At 42.2% G+C, this 25,317-nt stretch overlaps 2 protein-coding genes across 2 annotated transcripts; both read left to right on the top strand.

Moving 5' to 3' along the window:
• Positions 1-3,154: 3,154 nt before the first annotated feature.
• otop1 (otopetrin 1) lies at positions 3,155-11,626 on the top strand (the record flags this gene model as incomplete). Its single annotated transcript, XM_084348570.1, has 6 exons — positions 3,155-3,539; positions 3,753-3,889; positions 4,872-4,930; positions 5,133-5,263; positions 8,905-9,812; positions 11,442-11,626. 6 exons carry the CDS (start codon positions 3,155-3,157, stop codon positions 11,610-11,612), a joined length of 1,791 nt encoding a protein of 596 aa, XP_084204696.1. The 3' UTR covers positions 11,613-11,626.
• Positions 11,627-15,933: 4,307 nt separating this feature from the next.
• Positions 15,934-18,827, top strand: drd5a (dopamine receptor D5a). The gene has a single exon (XM_084347823.1). It carries the CDS (start codon positions 16,205-16,207, stop codon positions 17,585-17,587), a length of 1,383 nt encoding a protein of 460 aa, XP_084203949.1. The 5' UTR covers positions 15,934-16,204; the 3' UTR covers positions 17,588-18,827.
• Positions 18,828-25,317: the final 6,490 nt, after the last annotated feature.

Raw genomic sequence — 25,317 nt, 5'->3', positions numbered from 1 at the left:
AAAGCCATAGATATTTGTTCAACACACACTGTACAGGGGGTCGATGAAGAAGTACAAGTACGATACAGACATATAACACGCTTTTTTTCAAGTTAAAGGTGCAATGTGTAAGAATTGGCCACCTGTTGAATTCATAATCAAAAGACATGGGGGACGGCATATAACCAGAGTAAAGCTCATAGCAGCTAACTGTAGCTGCAGACAGCTAGTCAGCTGCTAGTCAGCTGTATATATATATATATATATATATATATATACATATATATATGTATATATAATTCTCAAATATAATCCTTCACTGTATGGGACTATTTTTGATGAGATGTACCATCTTAGTGACTTTTTTCCAGATGGCTTCCATAGTGTATTTCCTAAATTCCTTATCATATGGTTGTTTCAGGTTATAGTTTGCTTTTATCAGCTCCTTCATAGCCGAGAGTTGTATATGTATTTTTTTGCCTAATTCTGTGTCCTTTCTTTGTTGTTTAAGGACAGGCTCTTGAAGACACATTAAGCTCTAACCAACTTTTATTTTATATTTATACTATTTCTATTGTGAACATACACACTTTGATTGATATATGCATTTTTCCTACTATGATGTTTTTTACAGATGTCTTGATGTTTTTTGTAGGCCCATAGTACCATATAGTCAGCCTACATGTTTCTGCTGTCTGATTGCACAGTGCTTTCATTCAGTCCTGTAGATTTGTTGATCCAAGTTTGTGCTACTTAAGATAGTCTCCCCCATTGTCTCGTAAGATAACTTAAACAAATAAAGTCCTGCATTCAAAATCTGACTGAAGCACAAGTACACATTCTTATGAAGAAAATGTGCTTCAGTGTCAGAAAAATCATACTGGGTGGCTCATATCAGAGTGTTGTTATCAGTCATGATGCATCAATACACAGCATTTTAATCTTGTAGCTGATCAAGCTAAATTGAACCAGTTTGTTGCTCTGTCATCCATGATATTGCATCATATTTTAAAAGATGGGAGGTCCTGCAGCTTTCTGTGAACTGCAGTATACAATAATGCATCATATTTTAAAAGTAAATTATAATTGGTGTGAAAAGTAGCAATACTCCCTTATAAAATGTGGTGTGGTAGAAGTATAAAGTAGCATCAGATGGAACTGTCCTCCTCAACAACAAGTCATCAAATTGATCTTGAGCTTCTAAAAAACTGCTTTTAAAGATGACAGTGAAGCTTTTAGTCAATCACACTGTGATTGATTTGTCCTCCAACTGCATTGAGCTTGTTTGGGGGGGGGGGTATTCCTGAAATGCAAACAACAGACAGCTGGAGCGCTTTCCAGATTGAATCAAAATGACTTAATCAATCGTCCATCAAACCGCCTGATAATGAAAAGATTGGACTCTTTTTCTTTATCGCGCTGACTCTCAGTGATCAAGAAATCGATACTCGACGGATGGTGCTGAGATGTGCTGTTCAAGAGCATGAATGGATTGTCTCTCCTCGTGACGCTTTTGTAGCGTGTCCTTCGCGAGAGGCTGATGGGCCAGATTGGTGTCTGATGTCTCCTGCACGTGACATGTGCAGATATCAGATGTGCAAACGAAGGAAAATAAACGGAATCGCTTTTTGACTTATAAGCACATGTGTATCAATGGCAGAGCGGAGGCTATCACGGTGTGTACACAGGCGAGTTGTTGTGCGCAATTACGCGCCGTTTCCTTGCGCACGGTCCCTATCGCTCTCTGTCCTGTGTGTTTAGAATGCATGTAACAAGGACATCCTCTGTAAACCTCCTCCTCGGAGGAAAGACCGAGCATACAGAACAGATTACAGTAGTGCTTTTACAGAATCTGAGCCCAGAGGTTTGCAGGAAATTGACTTCAATTGATCTGATATGCGTAAAATAAAGATATTCCGGAAATTGATTTTAGAAAATAATGGCTGCTGCACTTATTAACCATCAAATATCCGAATAAGGACTCTCAACTACTTGCCCCAACGGCGTGTTGTTGTTTTAATGTGTTTTTGAGTCCACGTTGCTGGACTAGGCTGACTCATGCGTCCTGAGGGACTGACTCCTAAAGCAGAATAGGAGCTATTGTGAAGCCGCTGCATGTATCCATTTCACTAACCCTGTTTCACTTTATAATTAGGCGTTCTTTTCAAAGAAGGACCCGTATTTGCTTTTAAAAAAAAATCAATTATTTGATATGATTAAGTCCTGAGCACCACTCCCATCACTCATCACACCAATCACCTCTGAGTATGTGTGAGCGGTCCCCCTATTGTTATGCTGATTGTGCGCATCCGCCCAGGTTATTTCTTTTGAACCAGAGGTGACATATAAAAGCTCTCAGCGCTGACGGTCTCACTGCTCTCCGTCTTGACATGCACACACAAAAAGCCATTGAGAATTTGAATTCGGATACTTCTTTTTTTCCCACCTTAAAAGCAAAGTTTCTAACCCGCACATCTCAACAACAAGTCGGACATAAAGCTTTGAGGAGGTGGCACTTGGATCTTAAGTGCTGTCAGGACAGGTCACTCGCCTCCAGCTTGTAAAAATCGCAGGTTTGTGAAATGTCATCTTTCTTTTCATCTCATCCAGGCCTGCATGCTTAACACCCGATAGCTACCCTGAGAGGATTTCAGCAGACTTGGAAAGACTGGCTGGCAGCTGCTCTGAAGAAGTGGATTTGGGCGAAGCTCGTTTTCTTTTCTTTCACCCCCCCACCCCCCACTTTTTTTTTTTTTTTGCTGTTATTGTGGATCATTCCGTGCTTAGAGTTTTTGCTTCTTTAGGCGGTGAATGGTTGGCACGGCGAGCCCAGTGATTTCTCTGAAACATATGGGAGTTTCAAGAGGACGGGGGTCCGGGATCACCAAAGACTGAAACGCAATCTCCCATTTTCAGTTACAAGGCCAGATATTTCAGTTTCAGGGTTACAAGATGACAATGGCATCTATCAAGTCCATCCTCAGCGAGGCTGGACATGGAAACTATGCGTGACCACTGAGCCGGACCTTGAAGATTGAATGAGCATGTTTGGCACAGTACCTACTCGGCTGAATCCCCACCTTGTAGCAACAGGTTACGCACCTGGCCTCCCTCAAATACACTTATAGCGCGCGGCTTTGACTTGACTCTTCTCTCGGCACTGAGGTTTATATACATGTCTCCCACCATGGTGGAGCACAGCGGCCTGGATATAATGTGTCTGAACAAGTACTGCCACAGTTCCTCCTCGTCGTCCAGCTCCGAGCATGACAAGAAGATTTTCTCCAAACTAAAGCGCAGCTTGTCGGGGGACTATCCGAGGAAGAACGCGGAGTTCCTCAGCGGTCAGTACGGGACCAACCTGCTGCTGATCGGGGCGGCGTTGATGCTGGCTATTGCGCACCATGGGCCCTCTGTCAAGGAAGAGCACCTGCTGTCCTTCGTCACTTGCCTCATGATCCTCCAGCTGATCTGGATGATGTGGTACATCCTGGTGCGGGACAGACAGAAGAACACGCGGACTGAGAAAGATGTCCACGCTACAACATGTTGGATAAGAGGTGAGTTTGTAAGATTACGCACAAGATTACAAGAGCCAATGCGTAAAATGGCAAATTCATGTTTTTCCTTTCCATCTAAAATCATAATCTTGAGAAGAAGAACTCAGGGTTTGACAAATTAAAGAACACCTGAAAATGATTTGTGTTGCCATAATTATTTTCTTTAATCAGTGGCAATAACAACTTGATATTTATTCCTTCATTCCTCGGCAGGTGGTTTGACTCTCCTTGCACTGCTTTCACTGATCATGGACGCTTTCCGAATCGGGTATTATGTTGGCTATCAGTCTTGTGTGTCGGCTGTGCTCGGGGTATATCCTGTCATCCATGCAACTCACACCATAGCGCAGGTAAGTTTACAACCCCACTTTAATTTCAATAAGGTGATAATCTTTCAGCAGCGTTAGACACTGTGTCTTCCCCCCCTCCCGTGCACCACTTAACCAGGTAGGCCTGCGAATAATGTGCTCTTTGTTGCTGAGGCGAGTACACAGTTGCTGCAACACTATAATCCTGTCATTGTCCATGTTACTTGAGTGTAGCTGCATATGACGAGATAAATCCTGCTGGTGAATGGATTTAAAGGATTCTGATGTTGCTGTTTATTCAATACGTTTGAACTTTTAAAGGTGCACTATGTAATTTTTGGGGGGAATTTAATCAGAAAATAAAAATCCTCATTGATTAATTTTCATGACTTAATACACTTAATAAACAAGCTGATCTTTAAAGGACAACACCATTTCATCCTGTTTTACTTTGTTTATATTTTTTAAGTAGCCACCTTTCTCACTTTAAACACTCTTCTGGGGAACTTAGTTCCCTCTGAAGACAGCTTGTCAATTCAGTTATGGAAAGATATTCATCAAATAAATATTTGTGGGTTTGAATTTCTTTCCCAGAACTACATATTGCACTTTTAAAGGGGCACTATGTAGTTTTGGAGAAGAAATTCAAACTCAGAATTTTAACATTTACAATATTAATGAGGTAATAATACAAACTCAGAAATATTTATTTTCTCCAAAACTGAATAAACAAGCTGTTCTCAGAGGAAAATAAGGTCCCCAGAACACTGTTTGAAGCTAGAAAGGTGGCAGGGTCCGCCAAATATAAACAAAGTAAAACAGTATGAAATTGTGTTGTCCTTTAAGGTCAGTTTGTTTATTCAGTTTATTCAGTGATGAAAACAAAGTTTTGTTTGTTTAGGCATAAAAAAGTCTATGAAGATCTTTTTTTCCTGATTAAATGTCTACCCTGAAACTACACAGTGCACCTTTAAGATAATGTGTTCTGAAGCTTTTTATATGAAGGTTTTGTGTCTTGTTTCAGGTGCATTTTCTCTGGTTTCACATCAAAGATGTCATCAAAAGCTTTGAAACATTTGAGAGGTATGTGAAATATGTGATATTATAATTTAATTTCAAAAGACTTTAGCTGTTGTCATAACAATTCTGTTACACTTACACAAAAATCTCACCAGCCACTAAAGAATGCGCACGATACGAACATGAATACACATCAAGTAAAGTCTGCTGCCACATGCTTTTGAATGATTGCTCATCGACTGTCATCAACTCTTTGTCTCGTCAGATTTGGTGTGATCCACGCAGTCTTTACCAACCTCCTCCTGTGGTGCAACGGTGTGATGTCAGAGGCCGAGCACTTCTTGAACAACCACAAGAGGAGACTCTCTGCCCTGGGCTACGTAAACCTCACTATAGGTAAGGGCCAAGGGGTCGATTGCTGGCTTGTACCTGGAAGGAAAAGTACAATAGTCCACTTGAGAGCTCACCTCAATGGATGAAAGAAAAAGGAAGGAGAGGAGGGTTCGTGGAGGGGAAGGGAGGTTAGCTCGGCAGCCCAGTGGGTCTTGTTTGTGTCGAACGTCTCTCTATTAGGTTTCAGGAGTCACACAGCGTTGCTGGCGCTGAGGCCCCCTCCCCAGCCCCTTTCCCCACACTTCAGCCACCACCACCCTCCTTGGCAACCCCCCGCTTGACCTCAGACGGCTTTGTCCCCCAGGCCGCTTTCTCCCAAGGGTGCTGCAATTACAGTAACTGATACATCTAAACCTAGGGTTGGGGGGTTCGGCTGCTCCTCCTCATATCCGGCTGACTGTGAGGCTGGCTGCACCCTGACTGCTGTTCCCTTTTTAATTAAAGGGTGCAGTACCATAGTGGTGGCCTCCGGGGGATGAGGGGTGGGAGAGGAGCACACGGCAGGGTTTTGTTGGGATGATCTCCAGGGGCAGCAGCGTTACCACAGCGTGTTGCGGTGGGCTGGACAAGGAGTATAAAAAGTGCATTGTCATCAACTTCTAAGATGCTCCGGTTTCCAGCTAATGAGTCAAATTTAAAAAATAAATAAGTGGAAGACAGCCAGTGAGTCTTGAGGTACAATAGAAAGTTGCTTCAAGAGATTGAAAACACACATTTTTGAAACTTTTTATAGGCTGCTGCCATGAAGATGAGTCTAACCTAGGAGCAGAAAAAATAAGAAGTGGCTAAAAAGGGCCTCCCTTCTTGGTAGGCAAACCATAAAAAACAGAAATCAACTCAACAGAAGTGGCCTGGAGGACCCTCTTTGAATTTAGTATCAGCTGACTATCACGCTTGACTGTTGTGGTGATCCAAATTATAAGGGTGGCATCAGTGTAGACGAGTGGTGGTTTCCAACTTATGGTCAGGACCCCAACAATGGGTCGAAATAATCATATTATTAAGAAGATCATTAATCTGATATTTCTGGTACACAATAGTATGTTTATCTTTCAGATTGTCATCTTATCTTTGCTCTTTTTGCTTGCGAATAACTGGATAGTTGGACATCTTCATGCCGCTAATTCTAGGAGAGACTGTTACACTTAATCAATCAATCAATCAATCAATCAATCAATCTTTATTTGTATAGTGCCAATTCACAACAAAAGTACTCAGTACTTTTAAGATTAACATTAATATGATTATATAAATGTTAATAAGACAGTTAAAGGCACTTGCTTGCTCAATGAGGCTTTCATTACTTAATGTTAATGAAAGCCTCATGCGTTTCTTTTGTTTATGATAGCATTACAAACACACTTAATTGATTAAACTAACTTATTGTTATTATTGTATTGTTAATAAAGCTCAAAAGTTAGTAAAGGTTTAAGAAGGGCACATTAGGTTATTTAGTAAAACTCAATAAATGTGCTTGTAATGCTGTTATAAACATTAACATAGGTGCTTAACAATGCCGTATAATCTAACAATTAACGTGTTTATGTTGCTTTTATTAATGCTTATATAGTCTTTTTAATGTGAATAAGCATCTTACAAGGACTTATAAGGGCCTTATTACCTATTAACTAATGCTCATTACAAGGAGCTTAATATAAAGCTTAATATCAGTTTTTGGTTGAACTGGTCAAAACTGGTAGATACACAGCACTTATTGACATTGTCACATCCCATAAAGGTTGAAAAACGCTGCCTTTGTGAACAGACGTGTGGGCTTCTGATACCCGTTAATGCTCCTTGTACTAATGCAGGCAGGTCCCAGAAGAGATTGTGTTTAACTATGAAAATAAGATTGCATCGGAGCAAAACGATGTCAACACTCAGCAGATTTAATCTGCATATGTAAATGGATCTCTTGAAACATGTACAATTGGATTGGGTTAGGGTTCAGTGGTTATAATTATAAATGCCTCCAGGCTTTCAAAGCATTCATATTACTAACTAACTGCTCTCTCTCTACACAATGAAGTATTGATATTCTCTATGTTGAGCATATTTTCATTTAGTCGAACTTGTGGTTTCCTATGCATGATTGTTTTTTTAAGTATCTACTATTTATTTATTCTTATGCTAATTCTAATATTGACGTTTTGGGTTTCTCATCCTTTAGCCAGTTTAGTATTATGTCCTGATACAACCCTCATTAAAAAAAAAGATGGGATGCTGTTTAAAACATAGCAAAACAAGCAGAATTGAAAATAGTAAAAAGACAAAAATATTGAACGTTTTACTTCATCAACCTTTTGTAAATATTTGCTTATTCTGAATTTGATGCAGGCACCATGTTTTTTAACAAGTTGGGATAGGGGCAACAAAAGACAGGCAAAGTTGTGAAAAGCTACAAAACACCTGTTTGGAAGATTCCACAGGTAAACTGGTTCACTGGTATCAGGTGATAGTATCTTTATGGAGTATGAAAGGGGTGTCCTCAAAAGGCTCAGTCATTCACAAACAGGGATGGGCATGGTTCACCACTTTCTCAAAAACATGATTCAAAAAGGATATTATTACACAAGCGTAGTAAACAGTTTGTTTGCAAATGATTGCATTTTTATTTATGTTTACACAATATCCCATCATTTTTGGAGCTGGGGTTGTAGATGGATGTGGTTTTGTTAATTCTGTCTTAAAAAATAGACAAACTGTTACGATGTAGGACATAAAAATATAGAACCTTTATTTAACTAGGAAGTCACATTGAGATTAAAATCTCTTTTGTAAGTAAGACAGAGCCAAGACAGGGTCAACATAGCAGTGTCAAGGACATTGCAAGACAACAACAACAAATCAAATCACAACAGCAGCAAGTACAATGAAATACATTTCATAATACAGTTAACTGACAAGGCAACAATATTCAGGCATGTGTGGAGCAACTACACTCGGTAGTAACCACTTGCATTATTCTAAATTTACATCTATTTAAAGATATAAGGACCTCAAGTTTAAAGGGTCAATATGTAAGAATTTTAGCTTAAAACATTCAAACATTCAGCTAAATTAACAACAGAATGTGAAGAAATAATTTTGGCGTTATTTCAAAAGTGTACGTATTGTGTTACAGAGATGTCTCCTGAAGTAGCATGATAACCAGATAGCCCTGAGCCTGAAAACCTCTTTCTCCCAGTGGTCCAAAGCTCTTGTGCTAGTGGTGTAAACACCAACACTCCTCCAGTAGGCTGGCTAGCTGCAGGGCTAACTGAGCTAACAAGCTAACAGTAGCTACAGTCATGTAATGGAATACAGTCAGCAGTTACTCTAGTGCCAGTTACTCTATCTGTTGGCAGAGTGAATTCAACAGGGGACAAATTCTTACACATTGCACCTTTAAGCTTGGCCTGCAGATCATTCCAGGAACAAGGACCACAGTAGACAAGGCTGGATTTTCCAGCCTCAAATATGACAGAAGGCACTGTTAAATTTAAATTGAGGCCATGACCTGTGATTATGAATGTTTTGCAGAAAGAAAAACTTCTGTCTTGAGTAAGTAGGAAATTTGCCTAAAATAGTCACGTAGATTAAGATGTATCAGTGTTGGAAAATGGATATATTTCTCATGAATCTCTTTTACTTTGTGTTTGCAGTGCACTCAGAGCCTCACTGTAACTGCACCACCAGCACCTGCTCCATGTTCTCCAGCAGCCTCTACTATCTCTATCCATTCAACATCGAGTACCACATCTTCGTCTCTGCCATGCTCTTTGTCATGTGGAAGAACATCGGACGGACCATTGACCTTTCCTCGAACCGGAAAAGGCTGGCTACCAAAACCCAGGGCCTGACCTTAGGTCCCATTCTGGGTCTACTTGCACTGGCCAGCACTATCGGGATCCTGGTGGTCTACATCACCCATGTCGAGCAATCCCTCCCGATGCGTCAGTCAGCCATTTCCATGTTCTACATTTACGGCATCGTCATGCTGGTGATCATGTGCTCTGCTGGTGCTTCAGGTCTGCTCATATACCGAGCGGACCACATGCCGCTGGACACCACCAAGAACCCGTCCAGACAGCTGGACACAGAGCTGCTGTTTGGGTCCTCTATCGGCTCCTGGCTCATGTCCTGGTGCAGCGTAGTGGCTGCGTTAGGCACCGAGAGCAGTCCTCCTTACCGCTGGACCAACCTCGTCTACTCTCTGCTCATTGTGCTGGAGAAGTACATCCAGAACCTCTTCATCATAGAGTCCCTTTATCGCCAGCAAGAGGATCGAGAGAGGGACGACCCCGAGATACTAGCAGCTCCAGAAATCTTCTCGGTGACGTCCTCTTTGGCCCCTCCATACAACGGCATCATCAACCGAGCCTATGAGACTCCAGACAGGTCCTGTGTCACCATGGAGAACGAACAGGAGGGGAGCGGACAGGTGTATAGGTGTCCGAGGAAACCATCTGAGGTGCCGCTGCCTGTGGGAAACAAAGTAGCGGAGCCAACAAATATAAAGAGGCAAATTCTGAAGAACATTGCTGTCTTCCTGCTAATGTGCAACATTTCGGTAAGAATTTCTACCTGTCTGATCTTGACCCAATTGCAAGAATAAATGTCAGCTAAGAACGTTTCTGCAAAACCACAGATAAGTTCTCTAGTTCTCTGTTGTCACAACACTCTGGTTTAGCCACAAAAACCACTTGGTAATAGTTAGGAACACATCACGGTTTGGCTTCAAATATCTCTTGTGGTCGCCGCAAACATGGCTGGAAATGCCCAGAGGTCTCCTATAAAACACCTGCTTCTGTCGCAACATACACGGTCGAGATGGCCCAACTTCCCATGCAAAACGTCCTGTTTTGGTCGCCTGAGATGCTCAGGTCCCCAGTGATCTGCCGCAACATAGACTTGAGCTGCCCGTTTGACAGCCTTGTCGCCTGTAACTCCACCACCATGCAATCCACTTCCGGATGTGAGAGTCAGTTAGTAAACATGTAATGTGAATGTGGCACGTTTTGTTCAAATGTAAATTTGATACGTAGCCTTTGCCACATACAAATTTGGATGAATCTGTGGTTTGCAGAAATGTTAACCGCTTACATTATATTCTCTTATACCTTGTTATATCTCTATGAATCTTTGGGCAAGGAACAAGATTTTGGTATAGGAAACATTCCCATTTGTAGTCTGAGTGGGATCGCCCACCTTTGAGTGGGCTTTGGTTGCATGCAGGTAAACAGTCGGTGTAGAGAGCAAAAGAGACTGTAGACATTGACCGAAATATAATGTTGGAACCCACTGGCTATTGTCTTACCATGATTTAGCTTTTTGTTACATTTTAACAGTTTATATGCATCCATACGCAGATTTCTGTTCATTGAGATTAGTCGTCTCTTCATGCCAACTCCATCTTCATGTCTCAAGTTGCTAATCAGACTGTAAACACATGGAAGATATCTGTTTATCCGTTATCTGGTTATCCACTGGCTACAGAGGCTAAATTATCATCAGATGATAGCCGATGGGTTTCAAGATGGATACCTGCCAAACTGTTCACTAAATGTAGATTTAATTAGATTGAGGTCTAGAGAAAGTCTAAATAATGGCAATTATAATGGCAACTATCCAAAACATATATTTATTAACTGAATGCCTACCTAAAATTTGAAACTAAACAATGTATCTATCTTTATCTCAGACGCTGCTGATTGATGTCACTCATAGTAACAAACACATACCCAATTCTGCCATCAGGGAGTTTTAGTGTCTTTCAGCACATTGTTTTGGTCTTCTTGCCCTATGGCTCACCCTCACTGTTCTCACCAACCTTGTTTAAGACATAGATAGCAGCTGTTTTCAGCAAAAACAGTACACTGTACACTCTCGGCTCAGCACCAAACAGCCAACAGACAAAGTTAGCAACTAGCTGGTAAACTTATTGGAGCATTTATCAGCTAAAGAAGACTGAATGCTAGACTTACATTTGCAGAAACACCATTTCAAATGAATGCCATTGTTGCTCCATGTCTAATAGATGTTTGAATAGGCAACTGTTTGCCAACATGTTAGCCCCAATAACTTAATAAGGGTGATAATATGTAAATGTTATGCATACAGCTCATTGTGCTGCCCCCAAGTGGTTAAAAAAAAAAAATCTATGACTGCAGGTTTAACTCATTTCATTTCTTTCTTTCAGCTGTGGATCCTTCCTGCCTTTGGCTGCCGGCCACAGTACGACAACGGGTTGGAACAGGAGACATTTGGCTTCAGCATATGGACCACAGTTCTCAATTTCGCCATTCCTTTGAACCTTTTCTACCGCATGCACTCAGTCGCCTCCCTCTTCGAGGTGTTCCGCCGGGTCTGACAGAATAGCAGATGACTGACAATGCCAGATAACATGCACAGGAACACTTGTCACCATCGGCTACGGGGGAGTGTCTCAGAGCGCAGGTCAACCGTTCAGGAGGCAGTCTGGGTCACACTCCGACAGACATGAAAGCAAGCCGTGGAGACAAACAAAACAGTGTGGGGATTACAGAGGAAGACAAACCTATTAGTCCATGTTCCTTGAAGAATTACTTTGTATAATGTGAGGCTTATTCAAGATTGCGATGAAAAGAACCTTTCTACCTTTTGTCCTGTAATCACGTCAGTAAGTTTTTCCTCACTGATACATCATGTAAAATGCTGTATCTGCCGCGCACATTTAATAACTGAAAGTATATCACAAAACACCACAGCCAAGCCACTGAAACACCTATTAGTCTCAAATATCTAATAATGTAATAGTACTGTATTTAACGGAGCCACACTGGTTTTCCACTTGACTCGTATTTTATCTGCATGTGAAATGTTCATACTGTATATGGAGATGGTTCTCATTTACTTCTCTTAGTAGTTCAAGTAGTTTAATGGAACACTATGCAACACTTGAGCTACAACCATAGTGACAATCTTAGCACTATATTCTTGAATAATCGTTATGAGTTGGACTATAGTTCTCAGAAGTAGGACCTGCCTCTCTCACTCATTTAAGGGTCATCATTGTCCATTTGTACGCTGATTCTCTGTCGAAGTTGAATGTTAAGTTACGTTCAAAATGTTGTTACTAGGTAGCGCTACTGTTTTGTTATACCGGAGTCCTGTGTATCAGCATTAGATTAAGAAGTGCAAGGTGAGACAACAAATATCCTGACAAAAATGTTTCCCATCTACACCCTGATAACACTGAACTCTTCATATACAGTGAGGTAAGTCTGAGACCACATTTTAAAATCCTCTTATATTCACGTAAACCTCCTCAGAAAGGGAGGAAAGTAAATGAAAGTGTCAGAAGTCAAATTGTAAGCCGAAGCAAAGAAGGGCTTTTGCAGTGTTAAATCATTGCTAGACTAAAGGTTTCTAAGGGGGCAGTGCACGAAACTCTAAAATACCTTATCAATATCCAAAGCACGATCAGGCAGACCCAAAGTGACCACACCATCAGAATCAAGCTTCGGTCCCTGAGAGATAGAAGAAGAAGTAACTTCATTACAAATACAGTCATCAGGTTTTTCACAAACTTGTGGGGTCCATACCAGCTCAAGTGCATTCTGTCATTAAAGCAAAAGGAGAACATACCAAATGCTAAGATATTCTGACATTTCATTGCTTTTTTTCATAGATTCGACTTTTCACAGAAATTGTCACACTGATATCATCATTTGTAATTAAAGAAAATATTATTACATTTGAAACAAATGCAAAAAAGAAGTAGACTGGTGGTCTCCGCTGTATGTTAGCATGAAAAGGCACTAATATTGCTAGAATCAGGTGCATTTTATCATTAAATTGTGAATCTTGTATATCTGAATACTTCAAGGATTATTACGCCAGATTCTTACAAAATCAAATGTTGCAGTGATGACTGAAGACGAGAGGTTGTATGTTTACACCAGAAGGATCAATATAAAAACACCCCAGTCTGTGACATGAATATAAATAACAGATTAACTGTCGACTTGTACTGTACAATTTTATATCAAATCAATGTATATCTTCAGCTAAGCGAGTTCTCAACCTGGTGCTATCCACTGTATGTGTTCTCACTATGTGCCAACGTGTGGTAAAACCCTTGTTTTTCTAGGTGCAAACGGCAATATTATATTATCTCTGTAAATACTGTCATGCTGATCAGAATCATCATTCAGAAACTGTGATATGATTTTGTGTAATTCCACTGAAATGGTGCTCATATGAAATGATGTGTACAATAGTGATGAATGTATATCTTTCGCCTTATTGAAATAAAGAATAGTCTTCTTTTTGTTTCATACACAAGACCTGTCAAATCTGTTATACAGAAGGGTCAAACAGGCTGAGACAACAAGTCAAAATGCCTCTATTTAGCTTTTTTTTGGTATTGTAATTACAAATTCATCACAAATAATAATAAAATGAAGAGTTTCATTGAAAATTTGAATCTTTGGAAAAATGTCTGAAAATTGAAATGCTGTGACGTCATAGGAAGCTTTGTGGAACACTGTCAAATCATGCTGGGATAACATGAGTCATCATCTTTTGCACAAACTTGTAGAGTCCATGCCAGCTCGAGTGTGTGCTGTCATTAAAGCGCACATACCAGATACTAAGATATTGTAAACACTGGACAGCGTGGACATTTTTGACAGCCAGCATGATAACCCCCCTCCCCCAAAGCTTCTTGTGATGTCACAGAATTTCGTGGACAATTTTCAAAGATTCAACTTTTCACTCAAACTGTTCATATTATCATTTGTAATGAAAAAAACAACTATTTTGACTGCTGGTCGCAGCCTTCTCTGCTCTCCTGAACACTGAGGATCTCTGTGGAGTTTCTACTGATTTTCTCAATGGGCAGCAGGTGTAGTAGCGCTTTGCACCACAGGATGGCGCCACATGTTTATGTTTTTGAGGAGTTTGATTGGACTGTCCGAACGCTTCTGTATTAAGGCATCCATAGCTTGGATGGTTGCTCCCTCGCTTCTTATAAATGCCTGCTTCTTGCATAAATCTCCATAAAACACGTGAAGACGCAGTTCGTTTTAGGGAAAAAACAATAATAAATAAAATAAATTCTCACAAAAACACAACTTTGCCCTTTATGTCGTGGCTTTATTTAAACTAATGATAATCCGGCAACTATTAGTAACATAAATATTGACACAAAATAACGCATTTGATTTCATTTTGTGATTTTTTTCCCGTCATTGCAGCAACAATATTCTACATAAACGCATTTAAAGATTAACCTCTGTGGCCATGGTCCCATAGTAATACACCGGCATCTGTGGTAACATCTGTCTGTATGTAAAGATTTACATGTGTGTGTCGGACACAGGTTGCTTCCTGACATGACATCCAGGGATTATAGGTTACTCCAGAGAATTTGGCATCGGGCGTAGAGGAGATTATTTTGACGTCACGTCAGAACGATCTGACAGGCAAGCAGATATGTCTAAAAATATCCGTGACGTTTCAAAGCCGGAAACGTCGCTGCTGCTGCTCCCGCTGCTGCTGCTGACCGGACACACGGAGACGCAGCAGCGCGCAGAGCTCCTGGCTCTGAACATGCCCGCTGAGAGTGTGAGTGAATGTGACTCACCTGTTCAGGCAGAGGCGGGTGAGCTGTGACCTCCAGCCGGCGGAGGGCAAAAAAAAAAAAAAAAAAAAAACACCCACCAGAATTCAGTGAAAGTCTGAAAAAGGATTTATTCATATCTGAAAAGACCCATCGGCTTTTTCCATTAAGGCGCACGCATTGAAATTATTTTACCTGGCGGAAAATGACTCAATTCACTTATAATTATACAAAAAAAAAATATGTGAGAAAGAGTTTAAATGGCATTACTCTGCACTAGAGGGGGATTTCAGCCATGGGAGTGTGGTGCTGCTAATAAAAGTATGAATCAAATGCGGGTTCATTCATGCTTTAGATAGATAGATAGACAGATAGATAGATAGATAGACAGATAGATAGATAGATAGATAGATAGATAGATAGATAGACAGATAGATAGTTAGATAGATAGATAGATAGACAGATAGATAGATAGATGGATAGATAGATAGATAGACAGATAGATAGATAGATGGATAGATAGATAGATAGATAGTTAGATAGATAGATAGATAGACAGATAGATAGATAGATGGATAGATAGATAGATAGACAGATAGATAGATAGATGGATAGATAGATAGATAGATAGATAGATAGATAGATAGATAGATAGATAGATAAACTGGTGCTTTGGCATTACGCTCGAGGTTGTTTGCTTTTTCAGCACCATGGACAGCTCTGTGTGTCTACAGCCTGTCTACAACTTAAATGCACCCAGTAGCTGCTTTTGTCGTCACAAACTTGGTTCGTGCACAATCTCACTGCACATTGTCACTCCTGTCACACAGACTATCCACAGCTCGCAGACAGCTCCGACTGATTTCGACTTTTGAATTACACACTTTGAAACTAAACGATGAGAACCCCTCAAAATGTTGGCGGCTTCCTCACACCCCTCTCCTAACGCAGTGCACTGTCGTGCGTAACAGCACGCACAAAGGAGGCGTGATGCTGTCTGCGCGCAGCCCTGGTTAGGTTAGTGTGTGTTCAGGCTGCAGGGACTCCCTCCTCACCCACGCCGCGCTCAGGATACCTCGGACTGGAGAGATTCACAGAGGCAGCCAGGTCAGACGACCGAGCCCGGACAGGCTGCAACATGCGCTCGCCACTGCTCGCTGCGTTTCAGCCCCTCAGCGCACATGGCACGTCGCTTGGCTCAGTTTTAACGCGCTCACTTCTCTCTCTCCGTCTGTTTTGCTCTCCACATCATGCTGGCAGCCGAGCGGGTCAATGGGGACCACACGGTGAGTGGCTGTTAACTGCGCCCGTCACCGCGCACGGAGCTATGGACTGCAGTTTTACTTGAAGAGAGGCACATGGAGAACCCAGCCAAGTATCTGTCATCGGTGCAGAGGATTGACTCTGCGCCGGCACCCCTGGGAGAGATTATGTGGAACAGCACCGAAACAGAGGCAACAGACGACGGGAGGAAGGATATGGTGGTGCGCACGGTGACGGGCTGTCTGCTGTCCCTGCTCATCCTATGGACCCTGCTGGGGAACATCCTGGTGTGCTCCGCGGTGCTGCGCTTTCGGCACCTGCGGACCAAAGTCACCAACATTTTCATCGTCTCCCTGGCTCTATCGGATTTATTCGTGGCCGTCCTGGTGATGCCCTGGAAAGCTGTGGCAGAGGTGGCGGGGTATTGGCCGTTTGGCACTTTCTGTAACGTGTGGGTCGCTTTCGACATTATGTGCTCCACCGCCTCCATCCTCAACCTCTGCATCATCAGCGTGGATAGATACTGGGCCATCTCGAGCCCCTTCCGCTACGAGAGGAAAATGACCCAGCGTGTTGCCTTTGTTATGATTAGCATCACTTGGACGTTGTCTGTGCTCATTTCATTCATACCGGTCCAGCTCAACTGGCACAAAGCCAGCGCTGACGACGCGGCCGGGGCGCACAACTCCTCCGCGAGTCGGCAGGTGGAGGAAAACTGCGACTCCAGCCTGAGCAGGGAGTATGCGATATCCTCCTCTTTGATAAGTTTCTATATTCCTGTGGCAATTATGATTGTGACTTACACCAGAATATATCGGATTGCACAAATACAAATTAGAAGAATAGCCTCCTTGGAGAGGGCGGCAGAGCACGCGCAAAGTTGCAGGAGCAACAGAATAGAGTGCCAACACCACAACACCTTGAAAACGTCGATCAAGCGGGAAACCAAAGTGTTCAAAACTCTGTCGGTGATTATGGGTGTGTTTGTGTGCTGCTGGTTACCTTTCTTCGTCCTGAACTGCATGGTCCCGTTCTGCGACAGACCGGCCACGGACCGGGACGCGGGGCTGCCGTGCGTCAGCGAGACCACCTTCGACGTCTTCGTGTGGTTCGGCTGGACCAACTCCTCCCTGAACCCCATCATTTACGCCTTCAACGCCGAGTTCAGGAAGGCCTTCGCCAGCCTCCTGGGGTGTCGCAACTTCTGCTCCAACACGCCGGTGGAGACGGTGAACATCAGCAACGAGCTGGTCTCATATAATCAAGACACCCTCATTCACAAGGAGATCGCGAACGCCTACGTCAACATGATCCCCAACGTGGTTGAATGTATCGAGCACGAGGAGACTTTTGACAGGATTTCACAGTTTTCTCACAACAACGAGAACGCCACCGACTCGGTTTGCGACCTGGAGGACTGCGAGGCGGACATCAGCCTCGACAGGATGTCCCCGTTCACACCTAATGGATTACACTGACTCCAACTTTCGTGTCCCCCCCCGTGCGTAAAATGGATGTATTGATAATAACGCCATCGTTCATTCAGCTCCCATCACCCAAAAAGCTCCAGTCAGGGGAGCCACTGAGCAGCGGCCCTCGCAGCTGCTGCGGGATCTATTTCATGACTTGCTCGCGGACACTCCAGCAGGGCAGTGTCTCTGTAGCCGCCCTGCTTTGCGTCATATATGAGATGTAATGTTGTCGTCCTGTTCTGAAAAAAAAAAAAAAGTGATGTGTAGGTGTTTATTTACATGACAAGTGAAGTCTGTGTTCATTTGTTCAAAGGTTCAGTGTAGTTGAAGATGTTGTTTACGCGCAGGCGGAGCGTCCGTGTCTCTTGTCCATCCAGGGGGAGGGGGGAAACTGACAATGGAAAACCTTTTGCTGCTTACAAACCTCACGTGTATCCAGTGCCCGTCTTATCCACTGAGTATGAAAACTGAGGGCAGCCTTACAGACAGTGCAACCAAGACAGTTCTACTCAAATGCAGTCTTTTCCAGCGCCTTATAGCTTATTCAAAGAAGGAGTTCGGAGACATGAGAGGAATGTGTCCGTATGGAGTGGAGAATTAAGTTACATGATGCCAAAATGCAGTATTAAAGTGTTTACCCACCCCAGTGACTCCTCCAGCACACCTGATCTGCACCTCATGGACTGTGTGCAGTTTGATCCAGACTCAGATGGCCTTTGATGGAGCAGAACATGCAGCTACAAACACATAAAAGTGAGCCTGTTTACACTCGATTCACTCATCCAAATCCAAAAATTCTGCAGCCATTGTGTGAGTCAATAACTCTTTTCTGTGATCTCTCGTTTCTCATTGAGGCCAAAAAAAAAAAACGACTGAAGGGTTCTGCTCTATCAAGCACACTCAGCTCACACTGAGCTCACTGAAGAAAGCAGAAAAAGAATCGACACTGTCCTGAATGACCAAAGAGTTCAAGGAGTGAATCAATAACTCTGACACAATGAGGCAACAGCTTTGTCAGCTAGAGGAATGGTCGCTGTAAAACACACACACACACACACACACACACACACACACACACACAGGCCACTGTGTGTGAGGCCACTGGGTCAACACAACTGGATGTCACACACCACCTCTCCCACACCTCTCACCTCTTTAACTTTGTACTGTACAGATGACCTGATGATCTGAATGTATACTGCTGTCCTTTAAACAGTGACGTGTGTCATCATTTGTCTAATAAAATGCCGTCATGCTGAGAGGAACAGAGTGCTCTGGTATCTTCGTCAAGGTGACATTTTCCTTTTCACAACTTTCTGCAGAGCTGGAGGATCTCCACCTTTAGATTGACTCATCTCACCAGCATTCTCAGCAGTGACTTGAGTTGTTTTTCCCCCAAATCTGACCGTCTTTTTAAAGGTTTGTTTTGGGCAGTTTGACAGCAGCAGAGAGTGACAGGAAAGGTTGGCAGAGAAACAGAGAGAGGGAGAGAGAGTGAGCGAGGGATGACATGCAACAGAGGTCCCCGGCGGACTCAAACTGGGGAGATGGTGGTTACGTGGTGCACATCTTATTGGCTGCAGCTCCTCCAGGACATTTCCCCAGACTGACCTGTCTTCCACAGGTTCAGACAGCTGATACGTTTCCTCGGGCAGGAACAATGAGTTTTGAGTCCTGCAGATAAAAGCAGCACTGTTTCGTATATATGTAAAGAAATACGAAAAGGAGCAAAGCACGCCCAGAAGGAGCAGCTCTGCTCTTCATGGTATCATTCGTTTTTGGTCAGTTCTTGTACTTAAAACCCTCTAAACCAATATCAATACTTTATGTGAACTTTCTACTTATACCAGGAGAACATAATACCTCAGTAACCACTTCTTTGTTGAACTGCCAACAGCATCTGTCAGTTCAGTATTTCTGCCAGCAAAAAAACAAAACCCACTGTGTGCAAATCCCTTCACCATTCCCATCTTATATAGGTCTTGGCACAGGAGTTAACAGATGACATATGCACCCTTTTTATGCGAATAACCCCATAAACATATCACCCACAGACCTAAAAGTTTTTAAAAGTAGAGATGAGCGAAAGTGCAGGACAAACTGATGAGCCGCCTGAAAGCAAAAACATGCATATTTAAAGTTTTAAAGAAAATCAAAGTCTGTGCCAATGATCTCGGGGGCCCTTGTTGTCCACATTATGTCCACAGGGAGGCTATTTGCTTCCAAAAGTGAATGTGCAGCACGACAAAGAAGATAGTTAATCCTACACAACACAACTCAATTTGCGAGAGTTTTTCCCAAGTTTTCATGTTAACCCATGTCTTGCTTTCTACTGTGTTCACTGCCACGTGAAAAGAAGAATTAAGAGCCTTTACTCTTAAAGGTGAACACAAATTTTTACACATCAGAGTCTGTTTACAGGTGTGGGACACAGGGACGCGAGAAGTCAGTCACAGTTGAGGGTGCTGATGGGAACACATTCAATTAAATAAGTTAATTTAAATGTCCAGGATAACGTGTATCTGATAATAATTTACAACTACCACATCAGCTACAGTCAACAACAGCAAGGAGATGAAGAGGGAGAGAAAGTCCCCAGACTCCCTCATAAAATTACTCAAGTTTGTGAGTTAAGAGAAACTTTATTAACTTTGTGAAGCTCTGTTTCTGACAAATTCTTAATTACATTAAATTCGGCATATGCTATAGCCTCGCTTTAGGGGGTGCTGCAGCCCCCTCAGCACCCCTAGTTCCTGCATCCATGGTTGGACAGTACTTCTGCATCTGTGAAGTAAAGGTTTAAAATGTAAATTCTGCTTCAAATATGACACAATCAAGTGATGTCGCTTGAAGAATACAAATAAAAAAACAAAACAAAAAATAAATAAATAAATCACACACCAAAAGTGAGCGGCACACCAACAGTAGTGCTGTCACAGACCCTACTGACCACTGGAAGCTTCTCTCACCAGCTCGATAGCTGCAAACATCAGTTAACCAGCAACAACACTTAACTGTTAGCTAACAATTGGGAAACCTGTGCAGCAAACATGAAGACTTGTAGCGTCAGTGTGTGGTATGTTATAACAGGGGGACAACTCATACTTTGTCCCAGGATAGGGGGGGTTGTGTCCCCTGGTCTCCCCTGGGATTTACACCAGTGAAACAAGTAAGTTAACCAGACCTCGAGGCGAAGAATCCATGAAATAAAAGAGACAATATCTTTGGTTCTTCAGCATCAACTTTAATAGTCTCTAAAAAATATAAATTGTCCAACAATTTTACATGAATGCTTCATCAGTGGAGTATCACTTTCTATAAACGTTCCAGTTCAACAGTGTAAAAATACTACATTACATGTAAAGTCCTGCTTTTAAAATCATAATTAAGTAAAAGTATTACAAACAATATGTACTTCAAGTATCAAAGTAAAAGTACCCTCTGTGAGCATATCATATTTATAGACTGTAATACCGAAGCATCAGTGCTGTGTTTGTCTCCTGTAGCTGCTTGAGGTGAAGCTCATTTTAATCGCTTTATTGTGAGTCCTGGCCAACCTCAGCTGGCAACTGCCTGGCATGGGAGTGTCGTCAGATGATCGATGTAGTTCAGCTGGGACTTGGCCCATGTGCTCACTCTGTCTCTCGCTTCCTACAGCTGACGCCCACCTTCCACCCTGTTCTCTTGGTTTGAGCTGTCAACCCCTCCACAGCACACTGCTTACATTACTGATGTTGCTGCTCTGAATTACAGAGTACACATTACAATGACAAAATATCTGATACAAGCAGATTATAAAATATATGTGAAGAGTGTGGCTCCAGGAGGATGACTGAGCAGCTTTTTATTTTAGCCACTTTATCTGTTGGACAATAACATGCATCATATTTTAAAGATGCAATATGTAAGAATTGGCCACCTGTCAAATTCATACTAACAAAAACAATAGGGGCAGCATATAACCAGAGTAACCACTAACTGCTTCTAACCGTACCTGCAGTTAGGTAGTTAGCTCAGTTAGCCGTGCAGTTAGCGGCCCAGACCAGGAGCTCGGGGATCAGGTGAGTTAGGGTATTTACGCAGGATTTTTGGACAGCCAGGGCTAGCTGGTTACCATGCTAACTTCAGGAGATATCTTTACAACACTACACCACAATGTCAAAATGGCTATTTATTCAAATTCTGATGATAATTTTAGTCAAATTTTGAATGTTTTCAACAAAAAATCTTATATATAGTCCTGTTAAATATTGATTATAAACTTTATAGCCTACATAGAATTTGAAAAGTGACAACTAACTATTGTTTTCCATTCAGTGTGGTGGAGTAAAAGGTATTGCTTTAGAATGTGACAGAGTAGAGGCATACATTGGCATGAAATGGAAAAACTCAGGTAAAATATTTCAAGAACTGAAAGCTACCAACTTGAGTATATGTACTGTGTTACTTTTTATACCAGAACGCTGACAAATGGAAGTCTCTCCCAGATAATAACTTCTCAAAATATGACTTACTTTTACCTACTATGCCTGACTCCGCTCTCTGGGTACAGACCATCGACAATGGACCTCTGGAGTTCTCAGTTATTTGTTGTCTTTTCTATGTGATGTCAGTTGTATCCCAGCCCCTTCCCCAGATGTTCCTGTTCCCTTGAGGGTTATGTGTCAAAGCTTGTCTTGTGGTGTTTGACACCGGTGTTCGTAGTGTGAGTCCGATCCATCTTCATCATGTTCTTCCAATTTCATCTGCTGCTGGTAGTTGTGTCCTCATCCAGAGATCAATATTGCTGGAAAAAAAAAATGAGAATCTTCAACTCCAATGTATAATCAGTGCTGCTGTATGGTGCAGAGACCTGGAGAAAGACCACCACAATCAATACAGTGGAAACCTTCACCCACAACGGCCTTGTAAGAATATTTAAAGTGTAACTCCAACGATTTTACACATTAAAGTGTGTTTGCAGGTCTTGGGGAGGACTACTGCATTTACGAATATACAATTTGTGAAGTTACCCTTTGATACCCACTGACCAGACAAAATCAGCAAAAATAACGGTATAACAACAAAATATATAAAACATGTGTCCTTGCAAAGTTTATGGTCACACTCAGGTCCTGCAAATTTTTTTGTTAACCCGCCTGTTTTGGCCAAACTGCAGCCATATTTGACAGTTTTTCATTTATATGCATTAACTACATATTAAACATTAAGCCTCATGCAGCAGCTGAGTGAGGAATTGTGATATATAGGCGTAGGCATGTAAATGGGCTGTGATGACACCGCTGCTCTCCTGTAAAGTGTCTCTCTCGGTGCATTTTCCAGAAATTAAGACAATTTGTTGTTTTCACCTCGTCAGAGGCAAATTTCACACACCCTCCAGAGATATTAGACCTGGATGACATCAAGATGAAAGCCTGTTCACTGAAACCCCCAACCGGTGCTTCAGTGTTGTTCACCTCCCACCTCCATCCTGTTGCTGATCAGAGTTTCCCCCTGGAGATGACAGATGTGAGAGGACGGGAGTGTCTGTGGATCAGGTTGCGTCTGTCAGAGCTGAAATGTAGGCGATGTCTCAGCGACGACTCGTGAGGCTGTGATTAAACTGGTGCGATTTTTTTCAAACTTGAAGGCTTGGTGCACTTGGACGCTGAATTTTTCAAATGTTGGCCTCGTGTGGAGGGAATAATTGACGGTCCGCTTTTCAAATTTCCATAATTCAGCAGAACGTCTGCATGGAAACGCTGCTAATCCAATTTAACTACAAACCAGCATGATGATACTGAGTATTTCCAAGATTATTTCCATTTGCTGTTTATTTAAAGAAAACAAACAATATCATTTTTTTTACACAATCATTGACAAAATTAGTTAAAAAAATAAGAAAGCAGCGGCATTGTTGGGGAGTTTATGTGCTCCGTGTTGTGTCCTTGCAGTGTGGAACAGATATGAAAGGTGGTTTGACCTCGATATTCAGCCGTGACAGGAGGGCTGGAGAGGAAGTGGAGGCAGGCTTAGGGGGGTTACACCATCCGTCAGGACACATTCATCAAAATCACTCCCTTTGCTCCTGCACACACATACATGTGCATGCACGCACACGCAACACACACATTCAAAACTGCAGTACTGTTAGAAGAGATTTGCTCTGAATCTGTATTTGCTGTCTCTATCCTCACGCACACACACACACACACACACACACATACACACACACACACACACACACACACACACACACACACACACACACACACACACACACACACACACACACACACACACCTTATTCTGTTTGTCTCACTCTTGCCCTTCACTCCTCAGCATGCCTCCTTCCTCCTCTAGCTTCAAATGATTCTGGTCATCTAAGGAAAAGCACAAAGGCAGCGTAGCTTCCTGTTTAGTTCACCTCTCAGAAGAGCAGGGCGAGTGACACCACTTTGAGCTTATCGTAAGCGACTAAACGAACCCCTTAATTACTGTAAATCAAGCCTGACCTGGTTTATTAGCAAGTCCACTATTGACCTGGGAGTCACCTCGCCGATTTAAGCGTCGCGCCACCTCCTCATGTGCCCTCCTCACAAACCTACACTTCCATATCCCACTTTACACAAAGAATCTTTCAACTTTGCCTAACATTTAATGATCGCATGTTTTATTCCTATGATAACAGAAGCTGAGGCCTTGGACTTGCATCGTTAGAGGAAAGGCTTTGCTCAGATCACCGAGCCGTTGTTTCATATCTGTATAAAAACAGCGGAGCCTTGAAGATCAGACGTTCTGCTCTTTGAAACTACGCCTTTCACCTCTTGCTGCCATCCCATCAGTTTCCTATCTCTGACGCAGTCTCGGGTTTTAAGTTACTTTCAGTGAACTTGAACGGAAAGAAAGACTGGTGTCTCTTTTCCCGTAAGGCCACTGGGCCAAACCGAACTCTCAAATGGGAATAATTAAACTTTCTACTCTGTCCGGCTACATTGTGCAAGGACAGTGCTCGGAGGGTTTGTTGTTTTTTCCTTACATCCCGTTTCTCACATCTTCTCGTTTCTTTTCAGCGTGAGCTATTTAATAATGCAAAGATGCCATGAAGAGGAGGAGACATTGATTGAAATGATCTGTGAAAAGCAAAATGTTTTGTACGAGGACATGAACATCAAGTTTTAAGGAGGAAAATAAAATGTTGTTGCACTTTCAGCAGAAATCAATTTGTGATCCAGCCTCAAATGCACGTGTCTTCTCTGTCTGTGAGACCTGACAGACATTTGCATTTGTTTATCTATAAGGCCCTTATTATGAGGTTGCCGCCATACTAATCTGTTCTGCTCCAGTGGTCCTTGGGTCCTCATCAAAATCTGCTCTCAGTTTTTATTCCCTCAACTGCCTGTAACTCTTGACAGAGCATCCTAAAAGTTAACACTTTCTTACCATTTGGTGAATTTAAACAGTTTGTACCTGTTTTAGCTGAATTGTTCTTGTATCTTTTATTAATTCTCTATTTGTATTCATATTCATACACCTGTTTTTAATTAATGGCCCCGTTTTTGTATTTCTTAAAGTGCAATATGCAATAATTCCAGTTAAAAACATTCAGAAATTGACAAAAATTGTCAACACGAAGTAAAGAAATAACAATTTTGATGTCTAAGTATTGTGCTGCAGAGATATCCACTGAATTTGGGGTGCTAACCGACTAGCCCTTGTCCCGTCCTCGTCCAGAGCTCATGTGCAAAGCAGTATAA

The sequence above is a fragment of the Pagrus pagrus genome (assembly GCF_965226575.1).
Source record: "Pagrus pagrus genome assembly, chromosome: 3".
Taxonomy (NCBI): domain Eukaryota; kingdom Metazoa; phylum Chordata; class Actinopteri; order Spariformes; family Sparidae; genus Pagrus; species Pagrus pagrus.
This window is presented reverse-complemented; position numbering and strand designations above follow the sequence as displayed.

What these genes read in the sequence shown, in the direction of transcription:
- drd5a (XM_084347823.1), top strand. Translation starts at nt 16,205, where the DNA reads ATGGAGAACCCAGCCAAGTATCTGTCATCGGTGCAGAGGATTGACTCT.